Source organism: Suncus etruscus, chromosome 12 (genome assembly GCF_024139225.1).
Source record: "Suncus etruscus isolate mSunEtr1 chromosome 12, mSunEtr1.pri.cur, whole genome shotgun sequence".
NCBI classification, from domain to species: domain Eukaryota; kingdom Metazoa; phylum Chordata; class Mammalia; order Eulipotyphla; family Soricidae; genus Suncus; species Suncus etruscus.
Genome location: NC_064859.1, coordinates 73,657,486 through 73,677,858, shown reverse-complemented (window position 1 = coordinate 73,677,858; position 20,373 = coordinate 73,657,486). Strand labels below are relative to the sequence as shown.

Sequence of the window (20,373 nt, the reverse complement as noted above, 5' to 3'; positions counted from 1 at the left end):
TATTATACACATTCTTTGTTTTCACTTCATTTGAAAATGTGTCATTTATCAAAGTAACTCATAGTATGTTTTTCTGGCACTTGACTTTATGTCTGCCATCAACTGCTCTTCCTCACATCTAATTTTCATATGACTTATCTAGGGATCAGGCCCAGCCTCAGGACCAGTGATATCACTGAATTCAATGAATGTGGATGCAGTTTGTGAGAAGCTGAAACAAATAGAAGGGTTGGACCAGAGTATGCTGCCTCAGTATTGTGCAACAATCAAAAAGGTAATGTATACATGTACCTGCTGGCTCGAGATAAGGTGAGGGTAGGGAACAAAGGCTTTATGAAGAGTGAACATTTTATGTTTAGCCTCTTAAAGATGGGTCCTCTGTTGAAATGGGAAAATTAAATGGAAATGGAAACCTAATTATTACCATTTCATGTCCTAACTTATATTTCCTAAAATTGGCAAATAAAATTAAAAGGTATATTGTATTATTGGAAAAGTGAAAGTATAAATTAAAATACTCTTGATGAGAAATGTCTTGATGAAATATCTTGATAAAAGCTTTGAAATTTCACATTTAAATAAACAGTCATTCATATTTTTCAAGTTACAACATAGAAATTTAAAGGTTTCCCTCCTACTACATTTTCTTTAATTGCATTAGTGACTTGATAATTTTCAAAAAAATCCATCCTTGTATTTTATTTCCTATTTGATAAAAATAATCTCATTTTCATGCCTAACAGGACTTATGATCATACCTCTTTTGGGGGAGCGGACTCAGGGGTTACTCCTGGCTCTGCACTCCGAAATCACTCCTGGTTTGGGGGACCATATGCCATATGGGACGCTGGGGGATCGAACCACAATCCATCCTGGGTCATGCAAGGCAAACACCTTACCTCTGCACCATCACTCTGGGCCCTCTTTTGATAAAAACCTCTTAGGGTTTACAAAGCTACATTGAGAAAGTTTATTACTTCCTAGGTCCCATTCTTTCAAGTCTAGTAGTTTCCACAAAGTTGTACATTTATTGCAAGGAAAATATAAGTCCCAGTTATAATAGATATTTCCATTAAGCATATTTTTATATCTGACTAATAAAGGCATATTATTGCAAGTGTCTAATGCTTGTTTGCTTAAATGATGACTTTTAATTTTTTCAAAAGAAATACAAATACTATTCTACTAAACTTTCATTTGTTTGTTTTTTTTTTGAGGGCCATACCCTGCAGTACTCAGGGCTTACTCCTGGTTCTGCACTCAGGGCCACTTCTGACAGGTTTAGGGGCCTATATCGGAGTAATGGATATCAAACCTGGGTTGGCCACATGCAATACAAGTATCCTCCCACTATACAGTCAAGCCAGTCACCTGTTCCACTAATCTTAATCTTAACACATATCTAGTCAAATAGTTTTCAGATCCCTCCATACCTTGTGAGTTTTGATTTCTGTTTGCAAAAGCATCAGTTCTTCTCCCAGGTACAAACTGATTTTCTCCTGTGGATGTATAAGTAACATCAGGAAATAATGAAGTCTCCAATGGATATCCTTTGTGATAATTTTGTTTCCATAAGTCAGTGGTTTTCTTTTCACTGAGTCTGGACTCAAAGGTCCATTATGCCAAGTCACTCACCCTTCCTCCTTTCCATCATTCCTTCTTTTTCACCAGTATTAATATTTTATACTTGTACCATGCCCAGTGCCAGAGTGTTAACATCCTTCCATCTTTATTTCAAGTTCCTTTTACCTTTGCATCTTTAGACTGCATCTCTGCTGACCTTATCTTGGGGTTTATTTCATTAGAGGTTTTCTAATTCTTTATATGGATGACTAATTTGTTCATCATTTACTTCTGACACCCTCTGATTCCATCCAAGTTGCAGCAAATTACAAGAGTTGATTGTTTTTCCTGAGTAGTATTGCATTAGGTATATATGCCACATCTTCTTTATTCTATTGTTGGGCACTTGACATGTTCCCAAATCTTGGCTTTAGTTAATAATGCTGTGATGGGCATAGGTTCTCATATGTTTCTTCCATTTCATATTTGATGTTTTATATTGCACGTGACAGGGTAGGTATTTGGGGCAAAGTTGGAAGGGTTAGTATTGGTTCTTGAAAATGAATGTTTTTCATAAGTGCTTCGCACACACAGGGAAATGTCTGGATTTTATGAAGTGGCTTATGTTGTGAAATTTTAACTTGTTTATTATATTAATTACATGGAATGAGAGGCCTTTTTTGACTAATATTTCTAATTTTTATTGACTTTAAATAACTATAATATACTTAATCACAAGTTACTTTATAATGTCTGACTCTTTTTTGGCTTTATATTTTTATTCAGGCGAACATAAATGGTCGTGTATTAGCTCAGTGTAACATTGATGAGCTGAAGAAAGAGATGAGTATGAATTTTGGAGACTGGCACCTTTTTAGAAGCACAGTAAGATATTTATATTTTAGACTTGTATTAGACAAAAATGCTGTTGTTTTTCTATATGGTCTAAACTTATAGTGATAATATGCTCTAAATTTGTATTTTCTATATTTAAAAAAACACCTAAAAACTATTTTCTACTTACTACCTTTATATAGTATTTCATACAGAATAAATAGCAGCAATCAACAATCCCTTTGGGAATTTTATTTGGAAAATTTAGGAAGAGGTGTTTGTCAACTGTACATAATTTATAACTGAAAAGTGCTTCTTCTGATCTAATTCTGGTCAGAAATGTCTTAAGCATTTAAACCTTGTTGTAGGTTATGTCAGATTTAGCAAAACTCATGAAATTAATTCAGCAGAACTGTCAATCAGTGTGTAGGACCATGGTATCTGATCAGATTCTTTATTCCCCACCATCTCCGAGGTCACCAGGCTTTCCACCAGCAGGATCCCTATCAAGTCATTTAAGCTAGAGTCTCCCTTATTTCTAATGGTCCTTCTTAGCAATTGTCCATTCTCTGACCCCCAACTCCCCCTCGACTATAAATGTTCATTTGTATGCTTTCAAACAGAATTCTATTCTGTTCAGAGATATCTTTTCCTCCCATTACAGTGTTTTTACTTAAAAGATGCTTTTACCATTGAGTGACTGCCCATTTCTAAGTTGTTAATCCCTAAAACTTCTGAAATACAATTCATTAATGTGGATATTGATGTTATTTTAACTTTCTGTCAAGGTACTAGAGATGAGAAATGCAGAGAACCAAGTGGTCCCTGAAGAACCACGTTTGCTGAGTGAAAACAACAGTGGCCCAGTGTCTCATGGTGAAACTGCTCGTCATTCTTCGCACAATGAACTGCCTCATACCGAGCTGTCCAATCAGCCCTACACACTGAACTTCAGCTTTGAAGAACTGAATACACTTGGCCTGGATGAGGGTGCCCCACGTCATAGTAATCTAAGTTGGCAGGTAATTATTGTCATTTTCATATTGAGACCAAAAAGATATTAATTTATGGAGGCTATATTGCTACATTTACATAATCATACAGAAAATAATTTGAGTTCCAGTGTAAATGTTATAGACTGGGTGCAGCACCCCCTTTTGTTAAGGAACTGTATTCTTTTGGAGATGATAATTGATAAAATTATTTCAGAAATTGGTAAGTGAAAATAGAATAGTGGTATAAGGGTAAATCAGTTCTGGATTAGAATATTCAGAAATTGATAAGTGAAAATAGAGTAGTGGCATAAGGGTAAATCAATCTTGGATTAGAATATTAGAAAGATTAGTTTTGGGGGCCGGAGCGATGGTACAAGTGGTAAGGTGTCTTCCTTGCTTGTGCTAGCCTAGGATAGACTGTGATTTGATCCCCCGGCGTCTCATATGGTCCCTCCAAGCCAGGAGCGATGTCTGAGCGCATAGCCAGGAGTAACTCCTGAGCATCACTGGGTGTGGCCCAAAAACTAAAAGAAAGAAAAAGAGAGAGAGAGAGAGAGAGAGAGAGATTAGTTTTTGATGATCATTTTCTTCTTAAATCCATTAATTGTTAGCAATAAAATCAGGACCTGACTAGTGGCTTCCATTCCATTTCTGATTACTTGAATCCTTTTATGTTTTCTATTGCTTTCTATACTCTCTTCCTTTAAGAATTTTCTTCCCATTCTGAATTATAATCTGAGATATACTTTATGTTGTACAATGAAGATTGAGTATCTTGAATATGTTAATGCATATTTTCTTTCTAAAAGAAATTTTTATATTTTTATCAATAAAAATGACTATCTTAAAAACTTAAAAGTTTGAGATTATAAATCTTTCTGATTTTAAAATAATTCACAGCTTTTGTTAAAGTATATTATGAGGAATAACTTTAAATTAATTTGGTATTTTGAGGATTTAAAAAAGTATACACATTTATACTGCTGAGATGTTTATTTTGCCCCTTTTTTTGCTTATTTGAATTAATTTTTATTTTTGTCTTTACAGTCACAAACTCGAAGAACCCCAAGTCTTTCGAGTCTTAATTCCCAGGATTCCAGTATTGAAATTTCAAAGCTTACTGATAAGGTGCAGGCTGAGTATAGGGATGCCTATAGAGAATATATTGCTCAGATGTCACAGCTAGAAGGGGGAACAGGGTCTACAACAATTAGTGGCAGATCTTCTCCACATAGTACATATTACATGGGTCAGAGTTCATCAGGGGGCTCTATTCATTCTAATCTAGAAGCAGAAAAAGGTAAAGACAGTGAACCAAAACAAGATGATGGAAGGAAGGCATTTTTAATGAAGAGGGGAGATGTTATAGACTATTCATCATCAGGGGTTTCTACTAGTGATGCCTCACCATTGGATCCTATCACTGAGGAAGATGAAAAATCTGATCAGTCAGGCAGTAAGCTTCTCTCCAGCAAGAAATCTTCAGAAAGGTCTAGTCTCTTCCAGACAGACTTGAAGCTTAAAGGAGGTGGACTGCGCTATCAAAAACTTCCAAGTGATGAAGATGAGTCTGGAACAGAAGAATCGGATAATACTCCACTGCTCAAAGATGACAAAGATAAAAAGGCTGACGGGAAAGTAGAAAGAGCATCCAAGTCTCCTGAACACAGTGCTGAACCCATTAGAACCTTCATTAAAGCTAAAGAGTATTTATCCGATGCCCTTCTTGACAAAAAAGATTCATCTGATTCAGGAGTGAGATCCAATGAAAGCTCTCCAAATCACTCTCTTCACAATGAAGCTGCTGACGATGCCCAGCTTGAAAAGGCAAATCTCATAGAACTTGAAGACGACAGCCATCCTGGAAAAAGGGGAATACCACATAGCTTGAGTGGCCTGCAAGACCCAATCATAGCTCGGATGTCCATTTGCTCAGAAGACAAGAAAAGCCCTTCCGAGTGTAGCTTAATAGCCAGTAGCCCCGAGGAGAACTGGCCATCGTGTCAGAAAGCCTACAATCTGAATCGTACACCCAGTACTGTGACCCTGAACAACAACAGTGCCCCCACTAATCGAGCTAATCAGAATTTTGATGAAATGGAGGGAATTAGGGATACTTCACAGGTCATTTTGAGGCCTAGTTCCAGCTCCACCTCAACTTCTGTTCAGAATGAAAATCTGAAAAGCATGGCACATAAGCGAAGCCAGCGTTCAAGTTACACAAGGCTCTCAAAAGATTCTTCAGAGCTTCATGCAGTAGCCTCTCCTGAGAGTACAGGTTTTGGAGAGGAAAGAGAAAGCATTCTTTAAGGAAGAATAAGCAGAAGTAGAACCGTATTGAGTTTTATAGTGAATCTGTCCATGCATATTATCTGTATATATGTCATAATAATGTCTGAGAAGACCTTTGGTTAAAGAGACATAGTATTCAATAAAGCAAACTAGAGGAGAGAGTGGTTATCACCCAACCATCCATGCTTATAGTTAGAAGCTTAAGAATTCAAATACTGTTAATTTGATCTTTATTGGTACATAACCCCATAAAAATGTTTGAGATAAGATCTGAAATGAAGATAAATCAAGTAAATTATTAAACAAAGGACTTAATTTGCCAAACAAAGTAAGAATTTAGAGACTCTTTTTGTAGGAGATTTACTTATCAAATATTTGAGAGAAAACATGGAATTAGATGATCCAGACGTAAATTTTACTCTCTTTAGATTCAAAATAGAAATGGAAACTTACAGAGTAGTCCACAGATTAAAAAGTATAATTTAAAGACCAGTAACCAGTATTCTATGTACTAACAAATTTCATATTAAACTTTTTCAAGTAGAAAATATATGATAAAGGGGAATTGATAGGAAAGTAAGTCATTTATGCACAAGGTAAAGTCCCATAACTAGCCATTAGTTGCAAGGACCATGACCTTACAAGGAGGTCACCTGGTTGGTCTCCAAATTTCTAGACCTGACTTCAGGCATTTTCCATCTGCTTGAGAACCCACCCTGGTTTGCTCTAACTCATTAAATTTTGTTTCCACCATTTTTCATTGACCATTGAAATATGAGAGGAAAAATATTAAATGTAGGATAACTTACTAATAACAGGCAATAATAAATACTATGGAGTGAGCAAATGAGGAGACAGTTACATCAGGAAGGTCACTGGCAGCTGGCAATTGACAAAGAAACTAGATAAAGTGAAATAATTATCTTCTGTAGCACAGCAGAGTTTATTTACTTTGTCTATTCCTAAGTTAGACCAAGGGGAATGATCATATGCAAGAAAATACTTTTTTAAAGAGTAAAAACATGTGATAAAAAAGATTACACCGATGTGACTTTTCATTTATTGTTAGAGTAGAGGGAATGATCATATTTCAGTACTGAGTAAACTAGACATGTACCTGTCTCCAAGCATTGCTCCTTTTGTTCTTGAACTTTAGCTTAATTTATGTGGAATTAATTTTGGCAGTATGTCCTCAGTCACAGAGAATATTATACGTGTGGATATCGTGAATGTGCTCTTACCTGAATGTTAGTGTTATATTTGTGATGACTATCATCTAATTAATTTTACTAAGTTAATGCATAAATTTATTTACTTAACAAGTGATTGCACTTGGTAATTGCTATATTTGTTTTCATTACCTTGGTGTTGAGTATATGCTAACATTTTTCATAAAGTGTTCACTTTGCATGATTTTAACAAATGTTTTAACCAGTTTTTTAAAGATATGTTATTGATATCATTGAAATGTTTTAACAGTTTAAGAGTTATGGTATTAGTTTTCAATATTGTATAATTAGTCATTATTTCTCAGGCAATATTTTGTTTCTTTACTGAGAGTATATTCTGCTTAATATTGTTGTCGTATGTATACTGTTTATGAAGTTAACATAGAGTATTAAGTGTACAAATAGACTTAGAAAACAATAAAAAAAATTGCATGCTATTCTGACTCATGAATTTTTATTCACAAGAGTAAGGGATGATTCATGTTCTTGTTAGAATTTAAAATGATTTTTGTGTGTGTTTGTTTTATCTCCTAAAATTTCAGATTTATATTACGCAGTTGGAAGTGCATATATGAATTGAGCTGCCCTAACTAATCTGTCTGAAAGGGCTTGGCTCCTAGGTCACAGTACCCAAATTCTGCTTCTGTGAGGCATGAGGGCCCAACAGTAATATTCTAAATTATGCATTATTGATGAGCTTTAAAAAAAAAAACTTATCCAGATCCTGGGCAGATAACAATTATATGAACATTCTAGAAAAGTTTGAACTTTCTTCATACTGCTACAGAAATTGACTAGATGTATTATTGAGTCACACCTTCATCCTTTTGAATCTGTCCATGATTGTGTCTGTATCTATTTCTAATTTATAACTCAATTAGATTCTCATCTGTACATCAATGCTATCAAATAAATCAACAGAAAAGGAAAATTGTTACTCTAAATTAGCCAGTCCCTTAGATCCTCATCATTTAGGGTCTATAAGATATTGACCCACAGATAGTTCTATTTTTGTAGCATAATATTTAAGCCAGATCCATTCATCTCTGATAAGTGAATTGATATTGATGAGTAAAGTGTGTAGAAAACTAAAACTGAAAAGAATTTGTTGACACCTTTCTACTGATAAAATTTCCAAAATACTGGAATTTTAAGGATCAGCTCTGGAAAATATAAATATTTATTACTAAGTCAACATTTTCTTTATTAATAGGACATCTTTATTTATATTTTACTTATTTCAATCAAGTTCAAAGCTTATTTCAATTTATATAGGATCAAATAATTTTAATTGCTTTGCCAAATATTTTTAGAAACTTTTTTTTTCTAAAACGCTTCCATTGAGAACTCTAGATAATTTGCATGCTGTGGTGGTGCGGCGATGCATATTTGTAGTTTATGTACTTTTCCCTTAAAAATACTAACTTTCATAATATATTTCAGAGTGAAAGTAAGTTCTTTATTCTGGCTAAAATAGTAAATTTCAAAAGTTTAAGACCACATAATTTTTGGTTACACCAGGAATTCTCAGCCTATTTAGAAGTACCCCATATTTTTAAAATCCTGAATTCCTGACTAACTTGAAAAAAATATAACTCCTAGGAAAAAAAGAGAACCAGAGGAACACTATTTCTCTTAACAGAAGAGTAACATTGAAAGAATAGGCAGATAAAAGGAATGTGCCTTAAAATTAACTTCTTTTTCTTTAATTGGGGGCCACACCTATGCTCGAAGATTATCCTGGCAACTCGGGACCATATGGGGTACTGGGATTGAACTTTGGTCATCTGCGTGCAAGTTAAGAGTCCTACCTGCTGTACTTTCTCTGGTCCCACAATTATTTTCTTTGGAAAATACTTGACATTCACTATCAAGGCTCCTTCCTTCTCTGCCTGCCCTTCTAGAGTTGCATTGAAATTTGGTAGAAGGAAAAGAATTTATGGGGAGACTTTTTGCTTGGCGTCTGGGTGGAAGTTGGAGGACACCAGTGGACTATGTGGGATGATTACATTTTCAAGTTCCGAGGTATCATTGCCCCTACCATTCCCTACCTGAGAATTTTAAACAGAGAAAACAGTTATGCAAATGAAAAATTAAAAAATAATAAAGCAGGGGCCGGGCGGTGGCGCTAAAGGTAAGGTGCCTGCCTTGCCTTCGCTAGCCTTGGACGGACCAAGGTTCGATCCCCCGGTGTCCCATATGGTCCCCCAAGCCAGGAGCAACTTCTGAGCACATAGCCAGGAGTAACCCCTGAGCGTTACCGGGTATGGCCCAAAAACCAAAAAAAAAAAAAAATAATAATAAAGTATCAACTGGATGCCAGCACTGGTTAGTCTAATAATGACTCATCACTTCAGAAAGGTTGAGAATCCTTGGTTGAAACTGATTAAACTAGCAAGAGAATTTTAAATCTTACATAATTTTAAACCCTTTCATGCCTAGGAAGAAAATGCTGTCACTGAGGTAGATAAATCTTCAGAGGAGACAGTTTAAATTAAGGTATGTAAAAAACATTAGTTTTTAGTATTAACTACTTTTAAGTCAGCTATCAAAACACATGAATTGAAGAACATTTATTCTCATCATTTTAAGAAATAGAATTAAGGTGCCAGAGAGATAGCATGGAAGTGAGGCGTTTGCCTTGCATGTAGAAGGACGGTGGTTCGAATACTGGCATCCCATATGGCCCCCGTGCCTGCCAGGAGTGAGCATAAAGCAGAAGTAACCCCTGAATGCTGCCAGGTGTGACCCCCCCCAAAAAAAGAAATAGAATTAAGTAAGAAACAGCTAAAACCATGGCTACAGGTCAAGCCACTCTTGCCTACCTGACCAAAACTTCTAAAGTAAACTTGTTAGTATAATGTAGACTTGAGGGACACCATCTTGAGTCTTTGTGCTAGGATTTAAGCAGGGAGAAGGCTTCTAACAAGAATTTCTTGGAACTTTGGAGTAGAAAAACCTTTTGAATAGAACCTGAGCGATTGTAGTTCTATTTTGAATAAAGAGAACTATTTTAAATTCACAGTTACAGTGAATTCAAAATTACATTGAATAAAAAATAATTTATGAAAGGTCTATCGAGGGCCCGGAGAGATAGCACAGCGGTGTTTGCCTTGCAAGCAGCCGATCCAGGACCAAAGGTGGTTGGTTCAAATCCCAGTGTCCCATATGGTCCCCTGTGTCTGCCAGGAGCTATTTCTGAGCAGACAGCCAGGAGTAACTCCTGAGCACTGCTGGGTGTGGCTCAAAAACCAAAAAAAAAAAAAGGTCTATCGAAAGAAAAGCAATTATTTTCAGTTTCTAATAGGATTGTTCTAAAAGAGGGGGGAAAATTTGATTAACCCAAAGTGAAGAACAAACAAAATTGACAAAAACATAAGTTACATAATACTGTATAATAAAGGCATTTGTCTTAAAGCACTTCAGTATTTCAAATCTGTTGAGGAATAATTCGTTTACAGTGAATACACTTAAAATCCTTAACTTTCGTGTCTGGAGAGATAGCAAAGCGGTGTTTGTCTTGCAAGTAGCCGATCCAGGACCTAAGGTGGTTGGTTCGAATCCCGGTGTTCCATATGGTCTCCCTTGCCTGCCAGGCGCTACTTCTGAGCATAGAGCCAGGAGTAACCCCTGAGCGCAGCCAGGTGTGACCAAAAAAAAAAAAAAAAAAAAAATCCTTAACTTTCTAAGATTCATTATGTTTGCTTAGTAGTAGCAGTCCCAAGATATTTATTAGCCCTTTCTCAGTTTTATTGAAATTTGACAAAATAGTAAAATTTCAAAGTGAACTAATAAATAAAAAAAGATCACAGAACTATATGCTTCCTATTCAAATTAAGTATTCGAAACTATTAAGATCATTGTGATCCTATTTAAGTTAAGTATTCAAAACTATTAAGATCTTTGTGATATCCACTCTCAGTTTCTAACTTGAATGTATTTTATACTTATTTACCTCATTTTCTTTAAAGGCAACAAGGGCTGTAGATCTTAGTCCCCTGCCCGTAGACCAATCTGCCTGAAAATTCGGTTCACTTCTCATACTTGGCTTCATCAACCAACATAAGTAAGAAAAGAAGATACTACCTGCCAGGAGTGATCCTGCCTTCCACTTGATTGGAGAAGATTTGTTCACTTCTATTGGTTTTATTTATTTATTTATTTATTTATTTTGTTCTTAGTTGTCGAATTTAAATTAGAAGTAATGAATTTTTTTAAATGAAATGTTAGTGAAAAAGCCCAATGGGTAGTTAAAAGCATGTTAATAAAATATATAATATGATATGCTCATCTTAAGCCACTTTCTTGGTCAGATAAAAAGTTAAGTATTTTCAAAATTAACACAGTTATTGACAGTTACAGTATTTTTTAGATATTTCTGAAGTTTTTTTCTGAAGTTTTTATTAAACTGCTTACTGTTATAATAATAAAGATTAAACTCTTCATTTAAAAATATTTTCTTTTTTTAGTGTTATTTGTGTCCCCCAACCCCCGTGCTTTACTTGAGTTCTCCATTTTTTTGTCATTTATTTTTAAGGATATCATATATGCATCTTATTTTGCCATAAGACATATTGTAGGACAAGAGTGGGAATGAACCCAGAGGAAAATCTGGGTTTTGAACAGCGAGTAGCATTCAATCAATATTTGTTGAATGAATAAAGCATAACTAAACTAGAAGAGTCTGCTCGGCAGTGTCTTCTTAAAATAATGAGGGGGTCGGCGTGATGGCGCTAGAGGTAAGACATCTGCCTTGCCTGCGCTAGCCTAGGATGGACCCCAGTTCGATCCCCCCACCTCCCATATGGTCCCCCAAGCCAGGAGCAATTTCTGTGCACATAGCCAGGAGTACCCCTAAGTGTCAATGGGTGTGGCCCAAAAACACAAAAAAAAAAGTTTTTGAATACCTTAATATTTTTGGTGATTGAAACCCAACTATAGTCCTGTTTGTAATCAAAGTATTTAAATAAAATTTAAAAATAAAGTATATGCATTTATATTTTCACCAATAAAATAAATTTTATGTTTATTTTATAAATAAATTTATATTTTCATCAATAAAATATATATATTTATGTTTTCATCAATAAATTTTTTCAGAAAATATACTTAGATTATGAGGTGTGTTTTCAAAATAAAATCCCTGTTAAGTAGCGAGAGAGATAGCATGGAGGTAAGGCATTTGCCTCGCATGCAGAAGGATGCTGGTTTGAATCCTGGCATCCCATATGGACCTGCCAGGAGTGATTTCTGAGCATAGAGCCAGGAATAACCCCTGAGCACTGCCTGGTGTGACCCCCCCAAAAAAGTCCCTGTTAAAAATTTTATTTTAGGGGCAAAGCAGTGGCGCAAGTGATAGGGCGTTTGCCTTTTTCGAGCTAACCTAGGACAGGCTACATTTCAATCCCTAAGCGTCCCATATGGTCCCCCAAGCCAGGAGCGATTTCTAAGCACATAGCCAGGAGTAACCTCTGAACATCACTGGGTGTGGCCCCAAAACAAAAACAAAAAAAATTCTTAAAAATTTATTTTACAGTTTAATAAATAAAATATCTTTATTTAAAAAAATACTGTGCAATTGAATTCTAGTTTTTCATAGATTCCATTCTTCCTTATCACTGTATCTGTTTAGACCTTACAAGTTTTTCTATTTGTGACAAAAAAAATTATGCTTTGTCAAATGCTCAAGTAAAAAGTCAGTTCATCTTGAAATCACTGTCATTTGAAGCACAAGGCTACATTATTTTTAAATCTTTTTTTGTTTTTTGTTTTTGTTTTCGGGCCAGACCCGGTGGTGCTCAAGGGTTACTCCTGGCTCTGTGCTCAAAAATCGCTCCTGGCAGGCACAGGGGACCATATGGAATGCTGGGATTCGAAACACCATTGGTCCTGGGTCGGCCGCTTGCAAGACAAATGCCCTACCACTCTGCTATCTCTCCGGCCCTATTTTTAAATCTTACTGTGTACTTGAATCCCTATTTGTTCCTTTGTAAAAAAAAAAAAAAAAAAAAAAAAGCTCATATTTTGAATATAAGACTGAAATAAAATTTAAATGGCTTCATTCTGCATTTTACTTTTAGACAAAAATATTTTCAGTTAGAACTTAGTTATGGTGAAAACATGTTTTATCTGAGCCCAAATTGGGGTACATCTTTACAAAGGGAATAATAAATACCAGAACTATCTCAGAAAATTTGTTATATAGGTTTATCCATCCCTCTTTAGCTTAGTTTTCAAACCTTTCTTTTTCCTAAGATTGGTTTTTATTCTTATTTATTATCCTTGTATTTCACTACCATCTTTATCTTTAAAACATTCTGATGAATTCAACCTTAGATAAGCATTTTATATACTGGGACTGTATATTGAAAACATGTAAGTAGATCATTATGTATTTGAAAACTTCTTTTTTTTGTTTTTGTTTTTTGTTTTGGGGCCATACCTGGTGGCGCTCAGATGTTATTCCTGGCTCTGCGTTCAGAAATCGTTCCTGGCAGGCTCAGGGGAACCATATGGGATGCCAAGAATCCAACTTGGGTCTGTCCCTGATCAGCTGCATGCAAGGCTATCGCTCTGGCCCCAGTATTTGTAAATTTCTAATTAAAAGTTTAGTCATGGGCCGGAGAGATAGCATGGAGGTAAGGTGTTTGCCTTTCATGCAGAAGGTCATCGGTTCAAATCCCGGCATCCCATATGGTCCCCCGTGCCTGCCAGGAGCAATTTCTGAGCACGGAGCCAGGAAAAACCCCTGAGCACTGCCGGGTGTGACCCAAAAACTACACACACAAAAAAAGTTTAGTCATTATAACAATCCCAAAATCTCATTGATCTGATAGGCTGAAGTTTAATTCATGTCCTTATAACAATTAAGTATTAGACCTAAGTTGATATTTTGTAACTTAAAAGGTCCTCTGTCCCATCTGATTTTCATCGTTGGATGCTGTAGAGAGGGAGGATGAAGGACCACACCTAGAAAGTCTGGGTGGTGCAGGCCTGGGAGTGGTATATACCCATTCCCACCTCTATCGGCCTTCATAATTCCATTGGCTGGAACTTTTATCTCAGGAAAAGATTTTAACGAGTCTTTGCCACTGAAATCATAGCAAATTAAAAAACTGACTACTCTTATTTTCAGAATTTTTTTTGTTGAGAAATCTTGACTTTGACTGCATGCAGTTTTTATTCCGGTAGAGAAGTCTATTGAAAGCAGAAAACTGGGCCGGAGAGATAGCATGGAGGTAAGGTGTTTGCCTTTCATGCAGAAGGTCATTGGTTAAAATCCCGGCATCTCATATGAAAGCAGAAAATCTAATCTAGGACAATTCTAAAGGAGGGTCATTTTCAATTAAGCAGTTCTGTCCATACATCTGAAAAATTAAATTTGTAATGTGAAGCAGGTTTCTGGGAGAACTAAAATCTGTCCTAAGTGAGTCTATGGTGCTTCTGTTTTTTATATTCTATTCTAGAAGATATTACTCAAGGTTACTAAATGCATAGGAGCCTGTGCTTAGCTGAATGAATAACAGATCTTCATAAAAATTATTTTCCTCTACTCTTAGAATGATGGGAATTAAAGGGGTGCAGTCACAGACTATCTTGACCTTTATGAATTTGAATATCAGAGTAAACCTGTCTGGTTACTTGATCTCTAGATGACATCGCTAGAATTCTTCATTTCGCATGCACAAAACCACCTTGAAGTATTAAAACTACGTGCACTTACCTATCACTTTGTTAGCTTATTTTTAAATCTATTACTGAATTGGTCGAGTTAGTACATTGCAAGTGAAAGAAAACATCTTAGGGGCCGGAGAGATAGCATGGAGGTAAGGCATTTGCCTTTCATGCAGAAGGTCATCGGTTCGAATCCCGGCGTCCCATATGGTCTCCCGTGCCTGCCAGGAGCAATTTCTGAGCATGGAGCCAGGAATAACCCCTGAGCACTGCCGGGTGTGACCCAAAAACCACAAAAAAAAAAAAAAAAAGAAAGAAAACATCTTAGTGCCAAGTCTTGGGTCATATACCTGATGCACTATTTATCAGATGGCCAAAGATTTGTCATTGTCTTTTAAATATATAAATATATATTTGATATATATTAAATACATATAAATATATATGATGGAGGAAGGAAGAATTTTGATGTAAAATATCAAATACCACTTCCCAATTGTTATTATATATAAGTCACTTGCAAACATTAGTACCTAAATTTGCAAAATGTATTGAGTAGTTATTCATCTTAATAATATTATGAGTTGGGCCAGAGAGATAGCATGAAGGTAGGGCATTTGCCTTGCATACAGAAGGACAGTGGTTCGGATCCCGGCATCCCATATGGTCCCCCGAGCCTGCCAGGAGTGATTTCTGAGCGGGGAGCCAGGAGTAACCCTGAGCACTGCCAGGTGTGACCCAAAAACCAAAAAATTAACAATAATAATAATAATAATAATATTATTATTATAGGAGTTGGACGTGAATTGTGTAAGTTGATAGCATAAGAGACTAAAATGGAGACTTTTCTGTTTGGAATGCTGCAAAGAGAAAACAGCTGTGATCCAAGATACCATGTTAGAGAACAACTTTGTATATATATATATGTTCAGTCACCTTCAAATTACAGTTCTCCCCTTTCTCTAGCACCAGTTGAACCTTTCCAATAAATGTTCATGACCTCATGTGTTGCATATCTAAAAACTAACTAAAAATAAGTCCCCAAACCCAAATTTCCTTGCCTTGTCATTGGTGCCATAACATCTCAATTACTCAGGCACAAAAATTGCTTGCCCTCACAGTCCCATTCTCTCTCCTCTCATTGTTCACCAACTTCTCAACTTGTTTCTGTAACATCTTTGAAGACTATCGCCATAGTCCATTCACCTTGAATAGAACCACACCATCACTTGCCTCCCACCTCTTTTTCTCTTCACCAGTCTGCACACAAATGTCTCCAGAGCTTCTGAAAAATACACAATTCCTGTTCAGTAATGTCAGTGACTATGCCATCACCTAAGTATCCAGTTCTATGATATTTGATGAAAATTCAAAATATGGCTCCAGTTTAGTCCTGTAAAAATTGATTTTTTTCAAGTAATGTTGCCCACTTATGAAGTGTTTCATAAATATGACAATGATTTTCAGGAAAATAAGTTCAGAGCTAGTCATCTTTATTTTTGGTTTGGGAGCTCCTGGTGGTGCTCAGGGTTTACTCATAGATCTACACTCAACTATCATTCCTAGTAGTGTTCCAGGAACCATACATGGTGCCAGAAATTGAACATAGGTCACCCTCCCTGCTGGACTTATCTCTCTAGCCCCACTAGACTATTTCCCCTACAATCTCCCATGTATGGACATATGCTCCTTGTTCCTCACCTGCTGTACTTGCTTAGTACAATATCTTCTATTGAAAGGCAAACTGACTTAAAACTTAAAAGGTTTTAAGTATGACTTAAGTTTTAACTATAACTTAAAACTTAATAAAGCATCACAACACAGGAGAATCTTTTTCTGCTAACAACATACAATCTCCTCTGTAGCAGCCTTAGCTTGCTCTTGAAATGCAAGACTCAAACATAAACATGGTATGTAAATTATCAACAGATTTTATTACTAAAAGAGCTGTAATAGGTAGAAAAATAATAGAATATTCAAAAATAGGAATGTTCCTAGTTTAACAACATGCAAAAATATAGGACTTCCAAAAAGAGATTATGATTTTTTAAATCATTTCTTGTTTTTGAACCATTCTCAGTGGTGTTTGGGCATTTCGCTGAACTCAGGAATCATTTCTGGTGAGCTTGAGGACCAAGCACCTTACCCACTGTATTTATCTCTCCTGCTCCTAATTTTCAAGTCTAACACACTTAACTTGACTGTAATATTGAACTCAGAGTGCTTTTTGAGCATGTTCAACTTGGTCTATCTTGCAGTTGTTTTAATTTCAAAATTATCAATATCATATCTTAAAATACAGTAATGTTATACCCTGAAAGATTATATAAAATAAAAATTGTAGGTAAAATGCAAATACATAAAAAGGAATTTTATAGTTAATTTTATAATGAAATGACAGAACAATAGTACAGTGGGTACTATTTTTTATTTGCCTTTTTTTGAGGGGTATGTTTAGTTTTTAAGCCACACCAGGCAGTGCTCAGAGATTACTCCTGGCTCCATTAAGAAATCACTCCTGGCAGGCTTGGGGACTATATGGAATGCAGAGAATTGAACCAGGTCTGTCCTGAGTTAGTCCTGGGTTGGCCGCATGCTTGGCAAATGCCCTACCACTGTTCTATCACTGGCCCCTTTTTTAAATGCTTGTATGATTGAACTGGTGCCTGTGGTTCTAAGTTGTGTGCACCTGGATGACAAAAAGTCATTGAGTCATTAATGCCCTGTAACTGGAATAGCACCAGATCTAGCCCACCAAGGCTCTCTGGTCCAGGGTTCAGAGTTGCTGGTGCCCGGCAATTGATGTGGCATCACAGTCAACCTACTTCGACAGGGACTGGAGACTGGGGTCCTGTTCCCATTTATTGCTGTTCAGCAAGCTCAAGAGGAAGCCCTGAACACAGTGGGGTGCACCTCCCCAATAAAAATTAAATTGTGCTGATAGTCCACAGGCTTTGCTGAACTGAAATGCTGGACTGCTTTTGTGTGAAATTGTATTTGCAGTCATTAGTTTTAACAATGATTTTAGGGAGCTGGAGGGATAGTGCAGTGGGAGGGAGTTTGTTTTTCACACGACTGATACAGGACGGATCTCGGTTTGGTCCCTGCATTCCATATGGTCCCCCAAGCCAGAAGCGATTTCTGAGCACATAGCTAGGAGTAACCCCTGAATGTCACTGGGTGTGGCCCAAAATGCAACAACAAAAATGAGTTTAGATGGCAATTTAAAATGGTGTGAACGGAGACACAGTTTTTCAAAATCCTTTAAGAAGATTATATAAATTAATAGTTTGAAGATTATAATTCCTGACTTTACATTTTTAATTGATTTCTTTTAATTTTAAACAAATGAACTAAATAAACCAAAAAAGAACCTTGAGGCACTAAAACCTGGGCTGGAGTGATAGCACAGCTGTAGGGTGTTAGACTTGCATGTGGCTGACCTGGGAGGAACCCGGCTTCGATCCCCAACATCCCATAGGGTCCCCCAGAGCCTACCAGGAGAAATTTCTGAGTGCAGAGCCAGGAGTAGCCCCTGAGCACTACCAGATATAGCCCCCCAAAAACAAAACAAACATACAAAAATATTAAGACTTAATTGTGGCTTATTGAAGATTTCCTTACACCATGCCTTGGCTTACTTACCCTCTAGCAGGATAGCAGGATAAGAAATTGCCAGGAGAGATAATAGGCAGGTGATCGATAGTTTGCTTAGAGATCTACAGTAGTCTCCACCATGTGTGTCCTCAGTCAGAAGTTAAGTTGCAGCTGTGGTGACATGGGGCAGGGCGGGAGGCATCTCACAGGTGCTTCAATCCCTATGGGTCAGGTGATGATGTTAAATGTAGGGAGGGACTGCTGGGGCAAGCATTCCTGGATACAGTGTTCTCTGCAGTGTGAGAACTATACAAAATGGCAGCTACATCTCCAGGGTGAGAGGGGAGATGAGAGGAGGGGATAAGAAAGGTTTAGGAGGAGAGAAGAGGAAAGGGGAGTTTTGGGGCCTGGAGGGGAAAGAAGAGAAGATAAGAAAGGAGAGAAGGGAAAGTTTGGGGAGGAGAGGGGAGAGGAGAGGAGAAAGAAGAAAAGAAAAATGGGGAGAGAAGGCAAGAGGGGAGGGAAAAGATCAGAGAAAGGGAAGAAGGGGGGGAGGAAGAGAGGAGAAAAATGTAAAAGAAGAGGAGATGAAAGGAGAGAGAAGAGGGGGCGGAGAGAAGTGGAGGGGAGGGAGGGATGGAGAAAGGACAGAGTGAGGGAGAGAGTACAGGGAAAGACTGCTGGGAGAGCAGCAGATTTTGTTCTGCCTTTTGAACTTGGATTTCAGCATGTCTGCCAAAGTTCGCACCAAATCTAGTGTAGGGCATGGCAAGGCAGGGCAGGAGACACTCTGTGTCTTGCTGACAGCGTGGCAAGGCTCTAGAAAAGCACAAGACCCAGAAATATTTTTGCTGCCATTTTTGGAAAACAACACCTATGGCCCATCACTACAGAAATAAGGAAGACAAGGACTTCTGGGGGTTGATCATGCCCAGGAAGAGGAAAGATGGAAAGGCAGGAGAGGAGGGAGGATGCAGGAGCAGGGTCACCCCAGCTGGGTAGGCTTCTGCGGCTAGTGACTGCACCTCACATGGGAGAGACAGCCCCAAGGCTAAAATGTTTGCACCCTTCTTCTTCCCCATTGCAGGGGGAGGTGAGGTGGGGTGACATAAGCTCTATGTCTCCTGAAATCCCCTGAGGTTACCGTGGGACAGAAAAATGGATCGATTAGTCTTGATCAAAAATATTTAAAATCAAATAGGCATTTTCCCTCAACAGTGAAGTCTTAAGTGTACTTTCAGGAAAAAACTGCCTCTCTGCACCTCCCTGCTCCTCTCTACCATTCTCGGAAAATTTCAGTTAGTTTGAAATGTCAGTTAAAATTTACACCCGTACTATAGTGAAAGAAGATGTAAAAAATAGAAATGGCTTTCTTTTCAGACACTGTCACCCTAGCGCGCTTGCATATGGCCTCCAGCAAGAGCCCCCCACCCTCTCTTCTATTTCACTGATGATTTGGCTATGGAATCTCAGAAAACTTGGGTTCTTGCCTAAAACTAAGAATATAAAGGCCCTCCACAGAAAATGTTGAAGTGTATAAAAATCTTCAATATATACTATTTTAAGATTGCATATCAATAGAAGATTTAGGAGTCAAGTTCCCTATCTTTCTCTAGATATAGCACACAAGTCCTCAGCTTCTCCCACTGAGAATTACCCTAAAGTCACTCTCAACATGGCAGATGGTAGGAACTTTGACCCTCTGATCTACTTCTAACAATCCCTTGGACTCAAGAATGTCCTTCAGTTGACTGAAAGACTGTCAATTATGTGTGACATACTCTGTAATGAAAATGTTTCACCTCAGTTGAGCTGCAAACATGTGATAGCTGGAGGCGGGATTGAAGAGGGAAGAATTGTAATATATCCTTGGCTATTATTATACCTGGAACTCATTTCACCTTGCCAATTCATTTATTATTAGAATAATTGTTTTCAGAACCAAATCCTTTAATACAAAGATCTCTCTCTCTTCTCTCTCTCTCTCTCTCTCTCTCTCTCTCTCTCTCGCATCTTTTAGATAAGTTAAAAAAATATACCCCTGCCATTGCAGAAATGGGAATATTTATTTATCTCAGTTAAAAGTTCTGCCCATAGAACTATATTACATTACATCTGGTTATTTAATATGTTACTTTTGGGTTAAAAACTAATTTAGGGGAACAGAGGGATAGTATGGAGGTAAGGCG

At 37.2% G+C, this 20,373-nt stretch overlaps 1 protein-coding gene across 8 annotated transcripts in view; it reads left to right on the top strand.

Moving 5' to 3' along the window:
• KIDINS220 (kinase D interacting substrate 220) overlaps nt 1-7,350 on the top strand; it is an 89,921-nt gene extending 82,571 nt beyond the window's left edge. For all 8 annotated transcript variants that reach the window (XM_049784512.1, XM_049784510.1, XM_049784513.1 and 5 more), the window contains 4 exons: nt 143-274; nt 2,350-2,448; nt 3,186-3,419; nt 4,440-7,350. In XM_049784512.1, the coding sequence (XP_049640469.1) occupies nt 143-274; nt 2,350-2,448; nt 3,186-3,419; nt 4,440-5,702 (1,728 nt within the window). In that variant the 3' untranslated portion in view covers nt 5,703-7,350. The remainder of the gene's footprint in view (nt 1-142; nt 275-2,349; nt 2,449-3,185; nt 3,420-4,439) is intronic.
• Nucleotides 7,351-20,373: the final 13,023 nt, after the last annotated feature.